This window comes from Bos mutus, chromosome 5 (genome assembly GCF_027580195.1).
Source record: "Bos mutus isolate GX-2022 chromosome 5, NWIPB_WYAK_1.1, whole genome shotgun sequence".
NCBI classification, from domain to species: domain Eukaryota; kingdom Metazoa; phylum Chordata; class Mammalia; order Artiodactyla; family Bovidae; genus Bos; species Bos mutus.
Genome location: NC_091621.1, coordinates 100,450,022 through 100,471,975, shown reverse-complemented (window position 1 = coordinate 100,471,975; position 21,954 = coordinate 100,450,022). Strand labels below are relative to the sequence as shown.

General features: G+C 65.4%; 2 protein-coding genes across 8 annotated transcripts in view; one reads left to right on the top strand and one right to left on the bottom strand.

Annotated features, from left to right (window-relative positions):
* Positions 1 to 12,702, bottom strand: part of SBF1 (SET binding factor 1) — a 31,186-nt gene extending 18,484 nt beyond the window's left edge. For 3 of the 7 annotated variants that reach the window (XM_070371375.1, XM_070371376.1, XM_070371378.1), the window contains exons 1-22: positions 12,486 to 12,702; positions 6,257 to 6,342; positions 5,759 to 5,896; positions 5,403 to 5,561; positions 5,208 to 5,318; positions 4,520 to 4,625; positions 4,266 to 4,398; positions 4,074 to 4,182; positions 3,857 to 3,970; positions 3,679 to 3,756; positions 3,445 to 3,558; positions 3,247 to 3,375; positions 3,067 to 3,165; positions 2,769 to 2,973; positions 2,575 to 2,687; positions 1,624 to 1,773; positions 1,259 to 1,411; positions 1,023 to 1,181; positions 688 to 953; positions 435 to 607; positions 284 to 357; positions 16 to 211 (exon numbers count right to left, since the gene is read on the bottom strand). In XM_070371375.1, coding sequence (XP_070227476.1) covers positions 16 to 211; positions 284 to 357; positions 435 to 607; positions 688 to 953; positions 1,023 to 1,181; positions 1,259 to 1,411; positions 1,624 to 1,773; positions 2,575 to 2,687; positions 2,769 to 2,973; positions 3,067 to 3,165; positions 3,247 to 3,375; positions 3,445 to 3,558; positions 3,679 to 3,756; positions 3,857 to 3,970; positions 4,074 to 4,182; positions 4,266 to 4,398; positions 4,520 to 4,625; positions 5,208 to 5,318; positions 5,403 to 5,561; positions 5,759 to 5,896; positions 6,257 to 6,342; positions 12,486 to 12,540 — 2,920 coding nt within the window. In that variant the 5' untranslated portion in view covers positions 12,541 to 12,702. Of the gene's footprint in view, positions 1 to 15; positions 212 to 283; positions 358 to 434; positions 608 to 687; positions 1,182 to 1,258; positions 1,412 to 1,623; positions 1,774 to 2,574; positions 2,688 to 2,768; positions 2,974 to 3,066; positions 3,166 to 3,246; positions 3,376 to 3,444; positions 3,559 to 3,678; positions 3,757 to 3,856; positions 3,971 to 4,073; positions 4,183 to 4,265; positions 4,399 to 4,519; positions 4,626 to 5,207; positions 5,319 to 5,402; positions 5,562 to 5,758; positions 5,897 to 6,256; positions 6,343 to 12,485 lie in introns of all 7 variants that reach the window. The other 4 variants (XM_070371379.1, XM_070371381.1, XM_070371377.1 and 1 more) reach the window with 2 other exon arrangements.
* Positions 12,703 to 18,087: 5,385 nt separating this feature from the next.
* ADM2 (adrenomedullin 2) lies at positions 18,088 to 20,680 on the top strand. Its single transcript, XM_005903414.2, has 2 exons — positions 18,088 to 18,389; positions 19,109 to 20,680. Exons 1-2 carry the CDS (start codon positions 18,280 to 18,282, stop codon positions 19,425 to 19,427), a joined length of 429 nt encoding a protein of 142 aa, XP_005903476.2. The 5' UTR covers positions 18,088 to 18,279; the 3' UTR covers positions 19,428 to 20,680.
* The last annotated feature ends 1,274 nt before the right edge of the window (positions 20,681 to 21,954 follow it).

Here is a 21,954-nt window from a genome sequence, read left to right as displayed (position 1 = left end):
GGCCCCGAGGCTCACCCAGGGGGTCGGTGGGCATCCCCGTGAAGATGACCCGGTACGTGGTGAGGAAAACGGCGCCCTCGGCCGGCAGCAGTGCAGGGCCGCCCCCGGGGCCCCCTGCGCCCTCCTCTCGCCCGTCGGGCAACAGGTAAACGCGAAGGCCGTCCAGCACACACTCCTCTCCAGGCAGCAGGCGTGGCCGAAGCAGTTTGGGCTATTTGGGGAGGGGAGTGGTGCCTCAGGACACGGCCGGGTCCTGGGCCCGCCCCCCGCGGCGCCCCCTCACCTTCTGGATGGGGGGCAGCCTCTTGCTCTCTCTGTGCACAGCCTCCAGGGTCTCGATGTGCATCTGGACGATGTCTGGGGGAGAGCGGTTCTCATGCCCGGGCCTGGGCCCGCCCACCCAAGGGGAGCGTTTCCAGGCCCAGACCCCGTACCTGGCACCATGACATGCAGCCCCTTGAGGTGGTCGCTGGTGACCCCACTCTCTGTGCAGACCTTGTCCACAAAGCGGTTGATGAAGCGGACCACAGCCCCGGCCACGTCACAGGTCTCTGCGTCCTCGAAGCCGCTCTCCGTGTCATAGCTCTCCGCCACACTGCCCGCCATGCTGGCCAGGGAGGGGCACAGTGGGCACCCGCCCCGGCCTGAGGCCCACGCCGCCCTTCCCCACCCCGGGCCAGGCCTCACCTGTTGGTGACGAGGCTGTTGCTGGCGCTCTCAAGCTCGCCCAGCCCCGCGCGCTCCCGAAGCAGGCGGCTCTTGCTGCTGTCCAGGGGCAGGAGCAGGTAGCTCATGCGGTTGGCGTAGTGGATGGCCTGGCTGAAGACGGTGCTCTCCTCCTTCTGCACCAGCTCCTGCTGCTTCTCTCGGCTCAGCGTGGGCCACAGGCGCCTCTGCTCAGACGCCACGTCCAGGGCAGAACGCTCGTCCTCCTGCACAGGCGCCTCCCCTACCTGCCGCAGGGCCACAGGTGAGCAAGAGCCAGGCCCACCCATCCCCCGGCCCAGGGAGCCCCCACACACCGAGAAGGAGTCTCGGTCCTCGGCAGGCTCCAGATAAAGGGCCCGGATGTGGGTCTGCACGTCCCCGTAGAACATGGCCTCCCAAAACTGCGGCGTGCTCCACACCACGTGCTCCTGCACGCAGCTGTATGCAAACTGCGTCACCCCTGGGCTCAGCTTCTGCAGAGGCCAAGTGGGAGAGTCAGCGGGGGCAGCCGGAGTGGGCAGAGGAAGACCCTGGCCACCCCAGCACTCACCCGGCAGAAGGCAGTGACCAGGGGCAGTAAAGCAGCTGCGATGCCGTGCTCGTCCAGGGAGGTGCAGTCCTGCAGCAGCCGGGGCGTCGGAACCCGGCCCAGTGCGCCCCACCGGCACCGCCAGAGCAGCACCTCCTGCCGTCCCTGACCTGTCTGCACCAGTCCCCAGGGCTGCCCAGAGGCTGAGAGCAGGAGGCCTCTGCACGCGAGCCCTCCTAGGCCACCCTCACCAGCAGCCCAGGGCCTCCCAGCTGTCGCACTGCCAGAAGAGGCACCCTCACGGGCTGGCTGCAGAAGCCCTGCCCGCCACCCCCCCTACTGCCGCCGTGGCATCCTCGCCAGCAGAGTGTGAAGCCTGGCCTCACCTGCAGGCAGCAGTTCATCATGCGGACCACGAAGTCGAACTGCTGGTGGTCCAGGACGGCGCGGTTCTGCTGCACATGCAGATGTAGCTCCTGGGCAAGGCAGCGGCGGGCCGCACGCCCCTTCAGGGCCCTCAGCACAGCCGGGAGCAGCTGCAGGCAGAGCCACAGGGATGAGGGCTCCAGCCTGTGGAGACCCCCGACGTGCCCTGCGGGGCTGCAAGGAGGCACAGGGAAGGCCTTGCCCAGAGGTGGGGGCTGGAGCACAGGCTCTCCGCTCAGAGGAGGCTGGAAGCCACTCAGGTCCGATCTGCACCAGACTCGGCGCTTCACTGCCTGAGAGAGACTGGCACTCCAGTGTAGCCAGCCCTACCCACACGCGGCTCACGACATGGCCAGCGTGCCGAGGCGCTCTGAGGGAGGTGACCCCGTGGCCGGCCAGGCCCTGTGCCCATAACACACGTGCCAGCAGCCAGCTCAGCACCGCGGGCTCAGAAGGGCTACACTCGGACTTCTGCTACTACCGTTCTCTCTGAAATGATCAGGAACCCATGAGGGGCTGCTGTGAGCGCTAAGTGCTTCATGGACAACCACACAGCCGCGACACACCAGACAGACGCAACTGACTGTCCTGAGAGACCTGAAGCGTCAGTGGACATCACAGCGTGGAATGCTAAGTGACCTCCACTTTCTACAAAGTAGAAAAAACACAGACGCCTGTGCGTCTACACTACTTTCTGTGAGAGAGAAAGAAAAACCACTAAGACCCTCAGGGTGTTCCGATACCTAAAGGCTGAAGGGAGTCCCCCTGCAGGCCTCGTCCAGCTGCTCTGAGCTGGAGGGAGGGGGACCCAGGCCTGGCGTCCACCCGCCCTTCTCGCCGGCCCGGCTCCCGCCAGTGGCCCACAGGGGAGGAGGGCCAGGGCTCCTCTGGGGGCCGCCGGCACCCCTCACCTTCTTGGCCTCCAGCATCTTCCCCTCGAACACGTAGGAGATGCAGTTCCGGACCACCTCTAGCCGGCGTGCGCTGTTACCATGCAGCCCGCCACTCCGCTCCACAATGGCCGCTGGGGAACAGACAACACACTCACCTCTGACCTCGTGGCTGCTCTCAGCCACACGCACGCCCCCCACTCCCAGCTACGCACTCATGGGCGGCCCCGAGGGCACAGTGGTCCTCTTCTCAGCCTTCACAGCTGGGGGCGCGCCCTGCATCTTGGCTGTGGCCTGATCCACGATCCACTGCACCATGCCCTCATCCAGCCGGGGGAAGGGCCGGGGCGCCCGCCGCAGGTGGCTGGCCTCGCCTGGCCGCTGCACCTTGTGCATAGCCACGGCAGGATACGGGTTCTCCTGGGGGGACACAGGCAGGGTGGGCGAGTGGCCCCGCAGGGGCAGCAAGATGGCCTCGCCAGGCCAGCCCATGGCTTGCGTCACCCGCCTTACGTTCTTGTAGAGCTGCTCGGCCAGTTCCTTGACGTGACGCAGAACTCGCTGGGGGTGGTTCTCATCTGCCCGCATCCGAGCGACTTCATGGGCCACCAGCTGGGGGCGGAGCAGAGTCAGGAGGGCTGGCTGGGGCAGGACAGGGGTGGGGGGCTCCTCCCAGCTGGGGTGGGGGTGCACCTCATCAAACAGGTCTGTAGGGCGGTAGGGGACCCCGCGCTCGGACACGAAGCCTGCAAAGGCCATGCCCTCCAGCACCTTCATCAGGAAATCATCCTCCACCAGCCCGCGCTGGCCCAGGAAAGCTGCCTGGGGTACACAGAGAAGTCAGCCCTCGGGCACCCTTCTCTGCCCACCCGCGCCCCGCCCGGCGCCCACCTTATGGAAACGGATGACGGGCTCTGGGTGGATGCGGACCATGTGCAGACACCAGCGGTAGCCTTGCAGGAGCTGAGCAAAGAGCCGCAGGAAGACGGCGCGCAGCTCCTTGTCCTGGGGCACACGCGCAGCTGAGCCCCTGCCCTGCCCTCCTGCCCGACCCCCACACACCCGCCATGGCACCTCCTCCAGGACTCAGCAGTTGGGCGCCCCCAGAGCTGCAGTGACGCCCACCTGCATCTTCAGGGAGGAAATGGACGTTGTAGGTGGAGGGAAGGCAAGATCAGCCAGCTCCAGCTCTGGATCCAGAACCTGTGGAGGCAGCAAGGACCAGGGTCGGCTGCACACCAGCCCCAGGCCGCGGGCCTCTCTGCCAGCCACGCGGCCCCGCCGCAGCCCCCGCCCGCCTCACCATGCTCAGGATGCTGTGTGTCTGACTCTGCAGCGGCTCAGGCAGGGGAGGAATGTGCACACACTCGGGGACAGTCACCGTCCCGCCATCTAGATCAGCAACAATCACGTCCAGCTGTGCAGCAAAGGGAGCGAGAGGTCAGGGACCACGGGCCACTCGGCAGGGCCCGGCGTCGGCCCGGCCCCGAGCAGCAGGGCAGGCCCCGAGCAGGCCTCACCAGCTCCTGGGCCTCTGCCTGGAAGGCGGCGTTGACTCCGATGATGAAAGGCGTGGGCGTGCTGAGCACCTCCAGGAGCTGTGCCGGCAGGATGGGCACGTAGGTGAAGCTGCAACAGGCCAGGGCTCAGTGCGGCCGCCCCGCGAGGGCTGGGGCGGGCAGAGGGGCCGCGGGCGGCACTAAGGCAGGCACCTGTATCTGAGCGGGAACAGCAGCGCCAGGAGTCCCCGGCAGGCGTCCGAGAGCCGTTGGTAGCTCCGCGATAGGAAGAGCACCTTGTGCTCCGTGAGCGCCGCGCAGAAGAGGGACAGCACGTTCGTGATGCCTGAGGGGGAGACGGGCTTAGGGGCCTGGCGCGCAGGGCAGCCTCGGCATCGGCCCACTGGCCGGGCGGGCGGACGGGGCACGGTGCGGGGGCTGGGGGGCCTCGCGGGGCCCAGGCTCACCCAGCTGGCGGAACAGCAGGGCCACGCTGCAGCGGCTGACGGGCAGGGAGTCGGCGAGCGGGGTCTGAATGACCTGCCGGTCCCCAGCGCCCAGAGAGATGGTTCTCTGCAGAGAGAGGGGCCAGGGCTCAGCTGCTCCGACCAGACCTGCGTCAGCCCTGGGCTCCACAGCCTCAGGAGAGCCTGAGGGCGGACAGACCCCCAGGTGGGACTGGCAGGCATGGGGAGGGGCAAGGCCAAGCCCGGCTTCTGCCCAAGCAGTGCTCCAGGGAGGACCCCGGGCCTCCGACCTGGGGTGAGGACAGGGCCTAAGTGGGCAGAAGAAAAAGAATCCGTACCACTCCATCCTCACCAGAGTCCAGCTGCACAGGACAGACAGGCAGAGAGACACGGTTAGACACACCCACACGCGGGGGCACAGACCGGGGGCACAGACGACCAGAGACAGGCACACCCGAGGAGCGCGTGGGCAGAGGACACACAGGTGTGGGTGGAGAGCCAGGCGGGAGCCGGGACACGAGGCAGGCAGGGCCACGGGAGGCAGCGGCTGCCAGTGGCACTGACACAGAAGGGCATCCGAGGCCGGCCGCTCCACCAGACGGGACCCCGAGGGCCTCCAGGCCCCACTCCGCGGCCTCGGACACAGGAGGGCCTGAGGCTGCAGGTGACGGCCTGCCCCCCAACCCACCTGAGAGCCCCCGGCCAGGGGGATGACGCACGTCAGCAGGTTCCCGACCACGTTCTCCAGGCCCACGTTCAGACCCTCTACGTGGATGGTGTAGATGAGGCCGAGGCTGTTCTGCAAGGATCACAGGCTGGGGATGACGGTCCAGCCAGCAAGGGCACCCCACAGCCGACCTGAGGAGCCAGCTGCCCGCCTCACCCTGAACACCTCCACGTGGTCCAGCCGTGACACCAACACCAGCGTCTTTGGAGCAAACAGCTGGCCGGGCGGGCTGGGCGTGGGGGGCGGCAGTGCCCCCGGGCCCCCCTCATCGGCCTCCTCATCCCGCTCGGCGGCGTCCCGGGCACACAGCTCTTCCTGCGGACAGAAGCCATCTGCCGGGGTCCGGGCGCATCCCCAAGCCCAGTGGGGAGGGGGCCGGGGTCCAGGCAACGCAGACACGCCTGGCAAGCTGGCAAGTGCAGCCTCCGCGGGGTGGAGGACCAGACACAGACAGGGAGAGACGCGTGTGGCGGGGGAGCGTCCGCAGCCGGAGGCTGGCCCGGCGGGCTGACCTGCGTGGGCTCCACAGGCTCCCAGAAGGTCAGGCAGGCACAGTAGTGCCGCTCGGAGTTGATGTCGGTGAGGACAGCGACGAAGAAGGTGGGCGGGTTCCGCTCAGGACACAGCTGCCACCCGCTGGGCTGGCAGAACTGGGCGGGAGGGTGGGTCAGCGGTCAGCGCCCGCTGCCCCCAGCCCTCGAGGGGCCCCAGGTCAGGCCCAGCACCGGGGGGCAGCAGGCTCTGCCACCCAAGTGCCTTGCCTCCTGGAGCTCAGCACCCTGCCCACAGGAGGAGGGAAGAGCCTCTGGCCGCTCCGTAGGGATGAGGACCCTGGGACGAGGGACAGGCCCCCATCGTGAGGCAGGGACGTGACGGGGGCTCCCCACCCTCCAAGGCAGCGACGTCGCCCTGTACCCAGCAGGGCCAGGCACTGCGGGGGCCCGCAGCATCTGCCCCGCCGCCTCGGCACCCCCAGCCCTCAGCCCCAGGCCCTGGGGCGCCCCACTCACCAGCTCGATGCCCTGAGGGAATGGGTTGTCCTCCCAGTCCTTCTCCGGGAAGCGCTGCAGGATCTGGCCCTGGCCTTCCCCACTCCCTGAGGACAGGAGCGGGGGTCAGGGCACCGCCCGAGCCCCACACCCCCACGCGACAGGAGCCTCGAGGGTCTGAGCAGAGCCATCTCTCTCACCTGCCCTCATCTGGCACCAGACCAGCCCCAGCTCCCAGACCTACGGTTTCCCTAAAGACAATCGCATGAGGAGACACTGCCGGGCTCTGCAGCCCAGGGCCACCAGGGGCGTGGAGAGGAGCCCGGCTGTGGGTCGGGGTCCCCAAGAGCACATGGGCCTCCCCACAGAGTAGAATGCAAGCTGATGGCCGCCAGGGGGCAGGGCGGGTGGATACACTGGGAGATTGGGACTGACGTCTGCACACCACCAACAGAAACAGGTAACTGACCGGGGCCGTTGCAGAGCACGGGAAATGACCCAACGCTCTGCAGTGACCTTCACGGGAACAGAATCTATAAAACTGTGTCAGTGTTACTGGCTCAGTCGTGTCCAACTCTTTGCGACCCCATGGACTGTAGCCCGTCAGGCTCCTCTGTCCATGGGATTCTCCAGGCTGGAACACTGGAGTGGGTAGCCGCTCCCTTCTCCAGGGATCTTCCCAACCCAGGGACTGAACCAGGGTCTCCTGCACAGCAGGCAGATTCTTTACCATCTGAATAATTAATTCACTTTCCTCCACAGCAAAAACTTAACACGACATTATATATTAACTATAATCCAATAAAAAAAATTTAATGACCTGAAAATTTTAAACAGTAAAACTATGAGCGCCTCAAAAACACACACAGAAAAAAAAAAAAAAGAACGCAGGTGCCCTGGCCCAGGGGATGGCAGCAAGGGGAGCTCAACCCGCCCACCCTCAGCCCCTGGCCCCAGGTCCCGCCCCCAACGCCTGCTCCCCCAATCACAGCCCCCACTGCGAGCCAGCTCCAGAAGGGGAGAGCTGTTCCCGACTCCCCAGCCAACCCCCAGCTCAGGCCCTCAGCCCACAGCCCTGCCTCCCCTCACCGGCCAGCCCGACAAAGGTCTCACACTGGTGTGGGTGCCAGGAGAGGACCACCCGTGCCTATGGCCCCAGACTGCTGCGTGTTCCTGCTGCCTCAGAGGCAAACAGGACCAGCAAAGGGCCCAGAAGAAGGCCAGAGAGGGGTGGGGCTGGCAGGACAGGAAGGTTCTTCTGAGCCCTGAAGCTGCTGGGCACAGCTCTGCCCCCTGCCCACACGGGCCACCACGCACACCCACCGTGCACACACCACACGGCTGCGTGCAGCCCTGGGTCCCCTGGACCAGGGGAAGGGCATGTCCCTGCACCCCCAGCCTCCTAGCTCCCACGTGTTCCCCAGAGACCCCCTCCAGGCGCAAGGCACTGTTCCCAGTCCAGCCCACACAGGCAGGGCCAGCTGGAGACCCCTCCCTCCTGCCCACCCTCCACGGAGCCAAATCTGTAGGCATGATGCGAGCCCAGCTGGGGAACCACTTTCCTCACAGAATTCGAGGAGGATGAACAGGGGTCTCTGACCCAGCAAAGCAGCAGCTCAAGCAGGAAAGATAAAATCCCTCCACCTCCACGTCCCACCCTCAAGCAGGTCCCGCCGTCTGCTCAGATCAGCCTCGACTGCCGCCCAAGCCGGCAGAGGAGCAGGGGCAGAGGGAGGGCGGGAAAGCCGAAGTGTGCAGCCTCTGTGGACCTGCGACACGCGGTCCCACGTCCAGCCAGCCCGAACCTGAATGGGCGGACGCAGGAGCCTCAGACAGAGCTGGGGCCTGGACCCAAGGGCGCTGGCAAACAGACCCCAGCACCCCCCAGGACCCCAGAGGGCAGGGGAGTGGGGCTGCAGTCTCGAGCCCACCACCCTCCAGGAAGAAGACCGGCAGCAGGTGGGCGGCTGCTGGCCGGGGAGGGGGAAGGGCTGTGACTCTGACTCACAAAACCTCAGCTTCCTGTGGCCCTCCCCTCCCCCACTGACACCGACCGAGGTGGCAGACAAGCCAGGGTGGGGACGACAGGTGTCTGCTGCTGCCACACCCAAACACACACACACACAGACACACACATGCACACGCGTGCGCGCGCGCGCACACACCCCGGGCCCTCCAGGCCCACCCCGAGGGCCGCCCTCAACAAGCCCAGGCACGGGGCTCCTCCCCATCCACGCCCCCAGAGGCTGCCTGTGTGCAGCCCCAAACCGCACCCAGGGCTCACCCAGTTCTGGCCACGAGGCAGCAGGAGGAGGGAGGAGGGAGGAGGAGGGGGTGCGCGACTGAGGATGGCAGTCTCTGCCCCCAGCACCCCCCAGAGCTGGGGCAGGCGGCCTGCAGAGGGCTGCTCCCCAAGCCCCACCCTCTGGAGGCAGGCAGAGGAACCGGCCACTGGCCCCCCACGGCCCACCCTTCGTGCAGAGCGTCAACTCCCAGAGCAGGCTCTGCCTCCAAAGAGCAGGCTTTCCTGAACCCGGAGCCCTCCCGGCCACCGACAGAAGTGAGGGGCAGCGGAGGCTGGGGAGCCGGCGGGGCGGTAAGGGGACCCCGCCAGCTCCTCCCCTGAGCCACGCCAGCCCCAAAACCAGCCCTCAGGCCTCAGCCCAACGAGCATCACCTCCTCAAGCCAGCGCTCCAAATCCTGCCCACGCACGAGGGCTGCGGTAGGACCCCAGGAACCTCCCACCCCCTACCACTGCCTTCTGGGGTTCCTGGGGCACCTGCCGGCCAGACAGGCACTCCACCACCAAGAAGCTACATCCTGTGCCCCACGGCCCTCAGGCTAACCAGCCTCTGCCGCAGCTCCCACGCCCAGCCCCTCCCACCCCACAGGCAGACTGGCTCCTGGGGGGACGTGCGGGCAGCTTCCTGAGCCGCACTCACACTGGGAGCGACGTGGGCCTCCCCTGATGCCCTCCCCCTCCTCCGAGACCCTAGCCCACACCTCCGCTCTGTGCCAACAGGGGCCCGGCTGCGGGCCTGCATTCTGGGGGTGGGCATTCTGGGGGTGGGAGGTATCTGCCACATCGCCCAGCACCCCCAGCAATCCCAGCTCCTGAGGCCACGGAGGAGACCTCGAGCAGCTGAAGTTCCTGCCCCACCTCAGGTAGGCAGAAGAGAGGACAACCCCACCCCCGTGACAGGACTAACCCAGCCAGCCGGCGGGGAGTTGCAGGGCCAGCCTCTGGGGGCCTGGAGGAAGGACACAGAGGCCCCCTGAGACGCAGGCAGCGCAGAGCTTCCTCCTGCAGCCATTCTCCGCACAGTCAACCCCGCGGGGGGAACACAGAGCATGCGGCTGTCATCCCCAGCAACGTCGTCACCAGTGCCAGGCTCCGATGAGCGGGCCAGCCCAGGCCAGCAAGTGCTAGGGGCAGAGGCGATGGAAGGGTAGCAGCCTGCTCGGCCACCCCCACTCAGCGCTCCCGCTCGGAGACCAGCCCGGCCGTCAGAAGGACAGCACCCTCCTGCTGGTCCACCCCCCAGACCTCAACACAGGGGCCCCCCTGCCCGAGGCCAGAGCACAGGACTCGGCAGAGGGGTTGCAGCCTCTCCAACCTGCCGGTCAGACAAGCCTGGCTCTGACCCGAGGCTTTGGACCCTGCGGGCTCCCAGCCCTGGCCAGCCCAAACAGCTCCGACCTGCTCCAGAGAGGGGCAGGGCCATGGGTGGGGAGCGCTGACTGGCTCAGGGCTGGAGAGCCCTCTCCTCAGACAAGACCACCCTGGCCAGGAAATGGGCATGAGGGGCTCTCTGGCCCCCAGGATATCCCCAGAGCTGGGCCAGGGTGTAAAATGTGCTAAACCCAGGTCCTCAGTGAGAAGTGCCCCCAACTCAATAGCGGAGGAGCCTGCAGCCTCTGAGATGAATGGAAGGGTCCCAGCCCAGCCCCTCCCTGCCCTGCTACCTAGAGCCTTCTGCTAGGTAGCCCCACAAAACCAGGAAGCTCCCTCAAGCAAGGAAGATGTCCAGATGCCAGCCAAGGACAAGACACCGGCCACGCCTACCCTCTCCACTGAACCCAAAGGCCCCGTGACCCTGGGCTCGAGGCCGAGGCCTGCCAGCAGGCAGGGGCCCTCCACCTCCAGCGAAGGCGCCCACTGCCACGAGCGTCCACATGTGTGCGGCTCAGTATCAACAAGGCACCCGTCACTTCCTGGAGCTTCCTGTGTGAACTCGTCATGTGTGCATGCCCGCCCAATGCTCACGCAGCCAGCCGGGAGGCCTCCGTGACTCATCCCGTCACCAGGAGAGGAGACTGAGGCGCAGAGGCCGCAAGACTGGCCCGAAGTCACAGAGGCATCAAGAGGCAAGGCAGGAGCCTCAGGCTGTGCTCCTCTGCTTCAGCCTGCGGGGCTGGTCCTCACAGGCTGGACCAGGCCTGCCAAGGAAGGCCCTGAGGCGAGGTGGCCAGCCAGCAGCTCACCAGCAGCTCACCAGCAGCTCCAATCCCGGAAGGTAATGGTTAGGGGGTTCCACGGCCCCCAGCCCTACTGCACGGGACATCTTGAGACTCACTCCTTCCTGTCACTCAGGGTGACTGGCACTGTGGCACCAGCCTTCTCCCCTGTCCCGCTCAGAGGCCACATAGTCCGTGGGTGCCCACCGCCCACGTGGCTCCAGCCAGCTTATCGTGGAGCCCACGGAGGCTGCCTCTCCTCTCCCTGACACGCACTCCAGCTGCTGCCACCATCAGCATGCCTCCCCTGGCTTCTGCCTCCTCAGCCGCCCTGCACGGCCTGCGGCGCCCTCAGTCCCCAAGCCCACACTGCTTACGCAGTCCTGGGGCCCTCATGCTGGGGCCGCACCTCAGCCAGCCCGGTCGCCCCAGACCCTGTGCACCCCCTGCCGCAGGTGGCACAGGCTTCTCGCTGCCCCACCCCACGTGTCCTGGAGAAGACGGCTCTCTCTCTGGGCCTGAACGACACTCACAGCCTGCCACGTGCAGGTTGCACGGCGAGGACGACTGGTTCTGGCCCAGAATGCCGCCCCTGAAGGCAGAGACGTGCTCAGCACCGAGGGTGTCGAGGGTGTCGGGCAGACAGGACAGGTAGAGGAGTGAGCGCTATATGAAAGGGCGCTGAGGAGGGTGGGGGCCCAGCAGGCACAGGCTCAGGGAGAGGCAAAGCCAGGAGCGTGGCAGCGGCAGCCCGGGCGCCAAGAAGCAAGGCAGACTGGGGGTCTTGGCCCCACCCTCAGGCTCAAGGCTCAACCCCAACCTGATCACACAGCCATCCCCACCAGCCCCAAAGCCGTGCCTGCCCTCCTGTAGTTGGGGTCTGAGCCACAGCGAGGCTCTGGGCTAGCCTCAGTGCGAGTCCCACTCGCTCTGTAGTGGCTCAGACCAGGTACTCAACCTCTCTGCCCGGACTCCAGTGGACAGATGGGGCCAACGACAGGGAACCCTGGGCAGGCTGCTGGGAGGAGGGAACGCACTCATGCACACAAAGGGCAGTGTGGGGCCTGGCACACGGAGCGCGCTCCCCAACGCGACGTCTCCGCGGCCGCTGCTGATGTCATCGTCAGGCTTTTTCCTACCCCCTGGGCTGAAGGGCTCTCAGACACAGGTGGTGACCGGAGACACGGACCCCCCGGCCACGGGCACCAGTCACCAGGCTCGGCGGGCAGGTATGAGGTGGGCAGGCCCTTTGCCAGGAACACTCTTGTCTTTCCTCCCCACAGTTCTTCCCGGAGTCCTCCGAATTCCGGCTCAAACGCCGCCTCTTCAAGAAGCAGTCCCTGAGCCCCAACCCTGTCTGCAGGCCCCCCAGCCTCCCGAGCCTGAGACACGGAACAGGGGCCACAGGCTCCAGGCCAGCGGCCCCAGGGGTCAGAGAAGGGGCTTGCAGCTGACTGAGCGGCCCGTGCCCCTGGAGGCAGGGCCGTCCGGCGGTCGGACCCCGCGAAGGGAGCCCGTCCCACCCAGCTGGGAGGCGCAGGCCGAGCCGCCCCGGGCCCTCCCGCCTCCCGGCGACGCCGAGGCGCGGCCGGGCCGCCTCTGCCCTGACGGCGGCCGGCGAGCTCGGCCCGCCCCGTCACGCCGCGCGGCCCACGTCGGGGAGGCCGGGCCCCGTGACCCCCGACCCCAGGTGGCGGGCCCGGCGCAGCGAGTGCCCGGCGGACCCGGGGCCGCCCCGCCGCCCCTTCCCGGCCCCCGGCCCTCAGCCCGCAGCCGCGCGCCGGCACTCACCGCGCGGGTGCGGCCCGAACGCCACCAGCACGAAGTAGTCCGCGAGCCGCGCCATGGCGAGGGGCGCGGGCGGGCTCCGCGGCTCGGGCACGCGAGGGCGGCGCGCTCATGGCCCGGCCCCGGCCCCGGCCCGCGCGCCCCGGACGCCCCGGGGTAGGTTCGCGGCGGCCACCAGGCTTCGCGCCGCCATCTTCCCAGCCCGCCGGCCCGCCCGGCCGCGCCGTGCGCCTGCGCGCCCTCGCCCCGCCCCCTGAAGGGCGTGGCCCGGAGCGGCGCGCCCTCATTGGGCCTCGCCCCTGGTGGGAGGATCCCGAAGCGGCGCGCTCTTATTGGGCCGCGCTCCAGGGGGCGGGGCTCCGCGTCTCCCCGCCCCCAGGCGGTGACAGCGGCGGCGGCTCCGGGTCGCAGGCTCGCTCGGCCCGGGTGGGAGCGCGCCCCCCGGCCGCGGCGCACTCGCAAGGCGTGGGGGCTCGGGCCCTGCCCCGGGCGCTCTCAGTCTCGGGTCCGCTCGGCTCCAAGGGTCTCCCCGCCCGCGCTGTCAGCCCGGAGAAAGACTGGAAGGCGCAGCCCTGCGCACGGGCCTCCGGGACTGGGAGGGGCCCTGGGACGTCCCGGACGCCGCCATCCTGGCAAGGGAGGGGGCCCACTCAGGCCTGCCCTTGGGGTTCCCTGCCTGAGGAGGGCTCTGGCCCCACTCGGGAGCCCGGTCTCAGTGAGCCGAAAAAACGCTTAACATACGTGCCTTCAAAACAGCGCGCCGCACACCCTGCCGTGAAGAGCAGGGAGCAGGCTGCCCCGCTGAGGGTCCCGGCAGTGCCGCCCACCCTTGGGCCCCGCATGGCACACGGATGGGCAAGAGGGTCTCAGAGTCTGGGGGCAGACACTAGGAGAGGCGCCACGCGGTGGGGGGAGCCTCGGGGCTGCCGCTGACACGCTGGGACCGGGAACTCGTTTCTGGATGAGTGTGGCGCTTTAAGAACCTGTGAAGGAGCAGACTGCGGAGAAGGCGATGGCACCCCACTCCAGTACTCTTGCCTGGAAAATCCCATGGACGGAGGAGCCTGGTAGGCTGCAGTCCATGGGGTCGGAAGAGTCGGACACGACTGAGCGACTTCAGTTTCACTTTTCACTTTCATGCATTGGAGAAGGAAATGGCAACCCACTCCAGTGTTCTTGCCTGGAGAATCCCAGGGACGGGGCAGCCTGGTGGGCTGCCGTTTATGGTATCGCACAGAGTCGGACATGACTGAAGCGACTTAGCAGCAGCAGCAGCTGATGGTCCTGCTCCCCCCTCGCAGGCGGGAGCCCCGAGAACCCAACCCAGAGAGGGCTGAAGGAGAGGACCACTGGGCCCCCTGCCCTGTCCCGGGCACAGGCCCTGTCACAGCCTCTTCTGCTTCTGATGAGTACTGGGATGAGAACCCCTCCTTTCTGCCCCAGCTGTCTGGAGTTGGTTTTTCTCACTTCTACCTCAAAAGGTCCTGGCCACCACACTGCCACACCACTGAGCTCGTGCATGGGCAGGCAGTGTCCCCGGCAAGCCCTCTGGCTTGGCACCTGAGCCTAGGATGGACTCTCCTGCAGAGATGGTGGGGACCCTGCCCCCTATATTCCCCCACCCTCAGGCCCTGTTTGCAAGGAGCCCACTCCCTGAGCCCTCTCAGAGGCACTTTAGGGTCAAGGGTAGGGTTAGGGCCGCTTCCCGAGCATGATGCCCCTGCTCAGGTTTCTTGCTAGCACCCTGTACCTGTCCCCCTCAGGGTGCGTCCCCCGCTCCTGAGCGTCTGTGCCTCCCCACCCGCAGCGGGCGCGCCTTCTCCAGTCCTGGGCCCCTTGGCTCCCTTTCCGTCCTTTCACCCCCACCTGGCATGGCTCCAATGCCCGTCACCCTGCCAACACCCTCGCTCCCACCTCCCCGACTGTTTTCACTGTACCCAGCTGGCAAACCCCAGCCACGCACAGTCCTGCCCACCCGTCTCCTCCAGGCCTGTAGCACCAGCTGGTGTGGAGTGGCACCGTACAGTGACACCACGGCCCCAGCTGTGGGTCGCTGCTCTCCCCACCGCCCAGCCAGCCCACGTCTGGCCAGCGCTCTTTGCTCTGCAGTTTCCTCAAACCTCTGGTGCCCGCTCATGTGTCTCAGAGATGGCCCCGCTGGCCTCCTTCACAGAGAAAACAGACCTGCATCACGGCAAGTCTGGCCCTCAGCCCCCGCCGCCCGCCCACCCCTGCCTCCCATCACAGTTACACAGAGGCTCTGCCCCTCCTGCCCTCTACCCACCTCTGGCTGTTTGCTGTTGATGCCCCAGCCTCATCTTTCCCTCTCTAGGATTCTCACCATCAGGATCAAACTCAGTCTTTCCCACCTTAAGACACTCAAGCAAAACCTCACTAGACGTGTCTACGCAGCCAAAGGCTGCCCTAGCTTCTCCTGCCCCATGCCGAACTCTCCAAAGCATTCCTCCACTGCCGCCAGCACGCCCGCCTCCTGCACTTCCCTGCTCTGCTTCTTGTTTGTTTCCATGGCCGAGCAGTGCTCGGGTGGCCAGCCTGTCATCGCCAGAAGTGGCTCTGCACTGGGCACCCGTGGGGGAAGCCTGTGGGCTCCCCCTGGAGGAGCGGCACACACACAGTTAAAGACCACAAGTGGCAGGAGCTGTGCCACGCAGGGCAGTGGGATCACAGGGGCCTCTGACCCAGTCTGGAGCCATGGGGTGAAATAAGCTCCCAGGCTGTGCCCTGATGCCAGAGGACACCCTGCCCAGGGGCTGTGGAGGAAACGGACCCCAGGCCTTCGGTGGCACCAAGTGTTTTGAGAGGAAGAATGCAGACGGACACTGCTGAGGCTTTCCTCCCCCTGACATAGAGACTGGGAATTTTTATTTCTTTTTCCTTTATTTAGCAAAAAAAAAAAAATTTCGGACTTCCGTGGTGGTGCAGTAGATAAGAATCCACCTGCTAAAGCAAGGGACACAGGTTCGATCCCCGGTCTGTGAATATTCCACGTGCAGAGGAGGAACTAAGCCCACGCACCACAGCTACTGAGCCTGAGTGCCGCAGTGATGAAGCCGCCGAGCCGAGAGCCTGTGCTCCAACCAGAGAAACCACCGCAGGGAGGAGGAGCCTCGGCTGCGCAACTAGAAAAAGCCCACGTGCAGCCACAAAGACCTGGAGCAACCAAAAGTAATAAGTAAATCGAGAGAAGCTTTTTAAAAATAAGTAAAGTAAATTTAAGAAATTAAGAAAAAATTTGGGGCCACACTACACAGCTTGTGGGATCTTAGTTCCCCAAGCAGGGATCAAACTCACACCCCTGGCACTGGAAGCGTGGCGTCTTAAGCACTGGCCCACCAGGCGACACACCAATTCTCCTTTGTTGGTGGGTGAGGGATGTGGTCACTTGTGTTTTGGAAGGATGATCCTTCAGTGTGCTGCTCAGCACACTGAAGGGGGTGGGGGCTGGCCCACCCAGGGCCTCTGCCTGTCCCCCTCCCATTCCAGGTTCTGTCCTCTCTCTGCACCGTCTGAGGGTGATGCCCACCACGCTCCCACCTCCCACAGACGTGCCAGCTCCAAAACTCCCCAGATGGTGCTCCAGCTCTGCCTTCTCTTCAGCCCCCGGCCGGGGACACTGGAGGCCAGCCAGACATTCCTGCCTGCACGTCCCCCAGGTAGCTAACCCCTCCCCCACTCTCCCCTCGTCTGCCCCCCCACCCCTGCTCTGCGTCTCTGACCCATCCACCCACCCACCGCATCCTTCCTGCCAGCGCTTCAGACCGACCTCCCTGCTGAAGCCCACTTTTCTAACATAAATGTGATCACATCACCCACCCTCCTTCCGGTAAAAATAAACAAATAGAAACAAGAATACCTGCTGATGCTTCCTTACCTGCCTCAGGACATAAACCAAGCTTTTTAACATGGCAGGTGGCCACCACTTGTTAATTTATTCATCCAGCTAGTGTTTGTTGAGCTCCCATGGCCTGTGCAGAAGGAGGCAGGGAGAGTGATCAGGACACTTATGATGACCTCACAGCATGAGCAAGATTGGGGTGGGAAGACAGAAGAGGAAACACGAACACAGAGATGCAGAGGCAATCAAAATGTGTGGGGGTGTGATGGGATAACCGTCCCCTCTCGGATGGACAGAGGGGTGAGGAACCCTGGCACCAAGTCCAGCATCAGCGGACAGTGCATCAGCCTTGTGGAGGGCAGTTTGGCTCCACCTGTCAGTACAAACACGGGCTCACCTTTAGCCAGAATTCCCATGCCTGCAGATATATCCTGTAGGGACACATCCATGAGCTCACGAAGCAGGGTACTTGCTCTTGGAAAGCCTGGAAATCACCTAATTGTCCCCCAGTAAAGGATCAGTGAAGTCACAGACCACCTCCTTGTCGGTGTAGGCTCAGTCACGAGAAAGGGCAGTCTCTATGTTTGTTGTTGTTATCGTTCAGTTGCTAAGTTGTGTCTGTCTTTTTGTGACCTCGTGGACTGTAACACGCCAGGCTCCTCTGTTGCCCACTATCTCCAGGAGTTTGTAAAGATTCATGTCCATCAAGTCTGTGGTGCTGTGTAAACATCTCATCCTCTGTTGTCCCCTTCTCCTCCTGTCTTCAATCTTTCTCAGCATCAGGGTCTTTGGCAGCAAGTCGGCTCTTCGCATCAGGTAGCCACAGTACTGGAGCTTCAGCTGAAGCTCTATGGTTCCAGATGTCTTTGCCTGTATATGGATATGTGTGTGTATATAATGCACACACACAGGACACCCCCCCAAAAAATGCACATACGAGAAAGTAAAAACAGCACCCATCCTGGCCTGGGAAAGGAATCCACTGCTGCTGCTAAGTCACTTTAGTCGTGTCCGACTCTGTGCGACCCCATAGATGGCAGCCCACCAGTCTCCCCTGTCCCTGGGATTCTCCAGGCAAGAACACTGGAGTGGGTTGCCATTTCGAGTCCTTACCTATTTAAATTTCTCACAAAAACCATTTAATATTTCAGTAATGGGAGGAAATATGTGAAAGTCACTCAGTTGTGTCCCACTCCCTGGACTATATGGTCCACCGAATTCTCCAGGCCAGAATACTGGAGTGGGTAGCCTTTCCCTTCTCCAGGGGATCTTCCCAACCCAGGGATGGAGCCCAGGTCTCCCACATTGTAGGCGGATTCTTTACTGTCGGAGTCACCGGGAAGGGGAGTGGTTAGAGATTTCAGGAATAGAGCTGTTGGGCGCTCTGTTGAGGATGGGGTCTCAAAATCTCCTCTGGCCTGGCCTCCGCCTCTCACTGGCTCAGAAATTTGGGGGCGAGCCCCAGGGCGGTGGGCGGGATCCACCCAGCGACCACACCCCGCAGCACCCTCTCCTTCACCCTGGACAGTTTGGACCCTCCAGGCCCCAGGACAGGGTCTCCCATCGGAAGGTGTCGGAGGCGAGGCTGGCTCTCGGGGGCGCCCCCGCCCGCCGCCCCGTCCCCAGAAGCGGCCCCAGTGGGGGTCCGGGTTGGGAGGGGCGGGACACCGCCCCGCCGGCGCGTCCGGCTCCGCCCCCCCGGGAGACTATTTAGTCCGGGAGGTGCTGGGGCTCTGGCCCCAGCACGACTCTGGGCACAAGGTGACGGAGGAGGCGCCCGCACCACCTGCCGGAGACTCTCCCGGCCGCTGCCTGTCGGAGACCCTCGCCAACTGACCGACCGGCTCCAGTCTACGCCCCGAGGCGCCTGCGGAAGCGTTGCGGGCCTGGGGCCGCCCCCCAACACCTGCCCGGCTCGCCGCCCCCTCCAGCCCCGCCCGCATGGCCCGGCTCCTGACGGTCACCCTCGGTTGCATCAGCCTCCTCTACCTACAGCTCCCAGGCGCGCTGTCCCTCAGCCTGGCCGGGAGCCGGCCGCCCACGGGACACAGGTGAGCAGGTCTCAGACCACCATGGATGCCGGGGCAGGAAATCAGATGCTCCGGAAGGCCACACCCCGCCGCTGCCCCAGGACCCCGAACTGGGGGAAACCCGCTTCTGCTGCTAGGGCTCACCTGCTAAATCCAGCCCCAGGCCGTGGGCACCCCCCGCAGGGCAGAGGGCTCCTTTTTCTTTGCCTGCCCTTCTAAGGCATGCCCACTGCCCCACTGGCAGAGCAGACCCCTCAGAAGGAGGGTCAGCTGTGGGAGAGGAGGTTAAGGGGCTTCCCACACCTGCCCACCTTCCCCCACCCCAAGGGAAGGGCGTAACTTAGTCCTGAGCAGAGTAGCCCAGGGAGGTCAGGCAGCTGCTTGCCCAGCCCTTGAATGGGCTACTGAGATGGCTGAGGGCCAGAACCCCAGCCCTGAGCTCAGTGGGCTTCCCCTGGCCTACTGGCCCCATGGCATGAGGTCTGTGGGCTTTCCCTGGCCCGCTGGCCCATGGCGTGGGGTCTCTGGGCTTCCCCTGGCCTGCTGGCCCATGGCATGGGGTCTGTGGGCTTCCCCTGGCCGTGCTCCAGCCTGTGGGGTGGGGTGGGCTTCCCCTGGCTCGCTGGCCAGTGACTTGGGGGCTGTGGGCTTCCCCTGGCCATGCTCCAGGCTGTTGGAAAGCTGTGGGCTTCCCTGAAAGGCTGGACCACTGGGTTTACTTCCTCCATCTCCCTGTGCAGGGAGCCCCCAGCCCGGACACCTGCCAGTGGCTCGCAGCCTCAGTACCCTGCAGCCCTTCCTGCAGTCTGGAAGCTGCACCAGGCCCTCCAGCCCAAGAAGAGTGCCAGCCTGGTGCCTGCCAGGGGTCAGCCTCTCCGCAATGGCCCCCGCCGACACTTGGGTCCCCGCAGGCCTAGAGCCCAGCTCCTGCGTGTGGGCTGTGCGCTGGGTACCTGCCAGGTGCAGAACCTCAGCCACCGCCTGTGGCAGCTCGTTGGGTCGGCCGGCCCCCGGGACTCAGCCCCCGTGGACCCCAGCAGCCCCCACAGCTACGGCTGAGCGGCGGGGCAGGCCTGTCCCAGCTGGGATGCTGCACCCCAGCCCCAGGGCTGCAGCTGAGCCCCCAGCCCAGAGCGCCTGCGGAGAGAAGCCCCTAGAAGGGCAGTGCAGGCACCAGCCAACACCCCTGCCCCACTCTTCCCCGCCACGTTCTGCAGCAACCAGCCTCCAATTGCTGTAGACTTAGAGGCCCACGTGGGGGCCCAGCGGGGTCTGATCACCCAGGGGCTCTGCACTGAGAGAGGGTAACACTTGGAGGACGGGGCTGAGAGGAGGCGGCTAGCAACATTAGATGCCAGAACGGGGCGCAGAGGAGTGGGTCTGCTGAGGAAGTGGGGCAGACCTCAGGGACCTGAGCACCCTGGGCCTCCTCTGGGCCATGGGAGAGAGGGACTCTGGGTTGGCCACTCGTCCTGACATGGCAGGGTTAAGGCTGGGCTGCTCTGCTCCAGTTGGGTCCAGGGTAGCAACAGAGACCTCTACCTGCACCCCATGAGGGCAGCTGGGGAGAGGGTAGAGGGGTCCTGGAGCTAGGCAGAGCACTGTTCCCACCCCCCAGGGCAGGGTGGGAGTGGGGTAGGGTGGCAATTCTCCCAGCCCAAATCTCTCAGTTAAGGCAGAACCTTAGCTCAAGGTGTGTAGGGGTGGCCGACCAAGGGTCAGGGCTCCGCAGGCCACAGGGGCTCCCTGAATACCCCCTGCCCAGCGTGGGGACCCGATGGGACCAGGCCCTGGTTATCAATGGACAAGTCAGCCAGAGGCAGAGTCTGGAGTGGGCAGGGTGGCGGCTGGGGGAGGAGCTACACGCTGGGAGCCAGAGCCTTCTGTCCCGGCACCCGGGTCTCCCGGGGTTCGGAAGGGCGATTTCCCTGATGCAGCAGATGTCTCGCACAGCACTTAATCTGTCGACGTTTGCCATGCCACCCTTTCGGCCGCTGAGTGAGCGGAGCACCGCCTTTACCCCAACTCCCAGCCAGAGAGCAGGGCCGGGCCTGTGGGTACCGCAGTGCCCACCCACACATCCTGAGCTGGGCGCCCAGCGGGTGGGGGCTCCCTGTCCTTGTGCTGACTCCTCCGGCTCCCGGCTCCCCACCCCTCCACCAGGCGGCGGGAGGTCAGCCTGGGCTGGTCCCTGCCCGGCTCAGGGGTGAACGGAGAGCGGCCACAGCAGCTTGGATGCCGTGCGGAGGCTGGAATAGGCACTTGCCGGGGCTGGAGAGGCCTGTGGTCACTGAGGGGTGTCGGAACAGCGGGTAGGGAGGGTGGGCCGTGAGGGCCAGAGGGGCTCCGGGATGAAGAAGAGGAGGCCCCAGGAAGGCCGGGTCGGGGAGTCAGAAGCTCAGCTGGGCAAAACCCCCCGCAGCCCCAGCCCTGGGGCAAAGTCCCCGCGGTACAGTGCCGGATGCTCGCCGGCCGGGAACACGGCCCCAGACGGCACCTCCATGAGGCGACACCGCCTGCCAGGCGGCCCCCAGGGCTGTGGTGCCCGGTGCCCCCCACCAGGTGCGTCTTGAGCCTTGGGCCGTTTGCCTTGGGTCGCCTGTCACGGTCACAGCGTCACACTGGTGTCCACATGGCCTCCAAGCTCCAGGCCATGTTCTGGCCGCCTGTCCGACAGCCAGCTTGGAGACCTGGGGGATGCCCGCCGGGACCCCACCCACCCCCTCCCACTGCTCCCGCTCTGGCCAGGGCCTCTGGGTTCTGCCCCATCTCCCGCCCTCATCCAGACCCGCCGGCCGGCCCTTTGTTCCTTCCCTTGGCCCAAGCCATCAACTTGGCTTTGGTGTGATGGGTCCAGTCTCCCCCCTGGCGTCCCCTCTCCATCCCTGAAGCAAATATTTGTGGAGCACTTGTAGAAACAGCAAGTGAAACATCAGCCCCCACCCAGAGACGGACACGTCTGCGGGAGGAGTGGAGGAAACCGACCCCAGGAGCACAGAGAGCGAGGGATGCCCGCCACGGAGTGCGGGAGGCGCCGTGGCTCACGGGGCTGAGAGCACTCTGCTGTTTTAAACGGGAGGCCAAGCACCCCCAGCTGACTCACAAGGGCAGGAGGAGCCGCGTGGAGAACCCCTGGCCCACTGCCCTCTCCTGGCCCAGGCTGCGCCCGGACCTCAGCCTTCTCCAGGGCTCAGCCTGTCTCTGATGACACCACCATCAGCTCCAGGCCGTGCTGTGTGTATGGCCGAGCCTGGTCCTCGAGTGACCCAGGCCGTGAGTTCATCTCTGCCCTGACTGGAAATGGAGCCTCAGCCCCGGAGCCTGACAAAGATCCCCTGAGCCTCTCTGAGCCATGAGCCTCGCCCAGTGTTAGCAAGAATCCCACCCTGGACAGAATCCTGTCAAGTCGGTTTAGCAAGGCTGCCCCCACCCTTGACCCCTGCCCAGCCCCCCACCCCCACCCCAGGGCTGTGAAACCCCAGCTGACCTTGCTGTGTTCCAGCGGACCATCTGATCATCTCTCCCATCTCGCAATCATGAATGAAGTCTTCCATCCGTTCTGAACGAGTGTCAAAGGTCACTTCCC

Coding starts and splice junctions, on each gene's coding strand:
- ADM2 (XM_005903414.2), top strand. CDS start 18,280: ATGGCCCGGCTCCTGACGGTCACCCTCGGTTGCATCAGCCTCCTCTAC. Junction 18,390..19,108: donor CGGCCGCCCACGGGACACAG/GTGAGCAGGTCT, acceptor CTCCCTGTGCAG/GGAGCCCCCAGCCCGGACAC.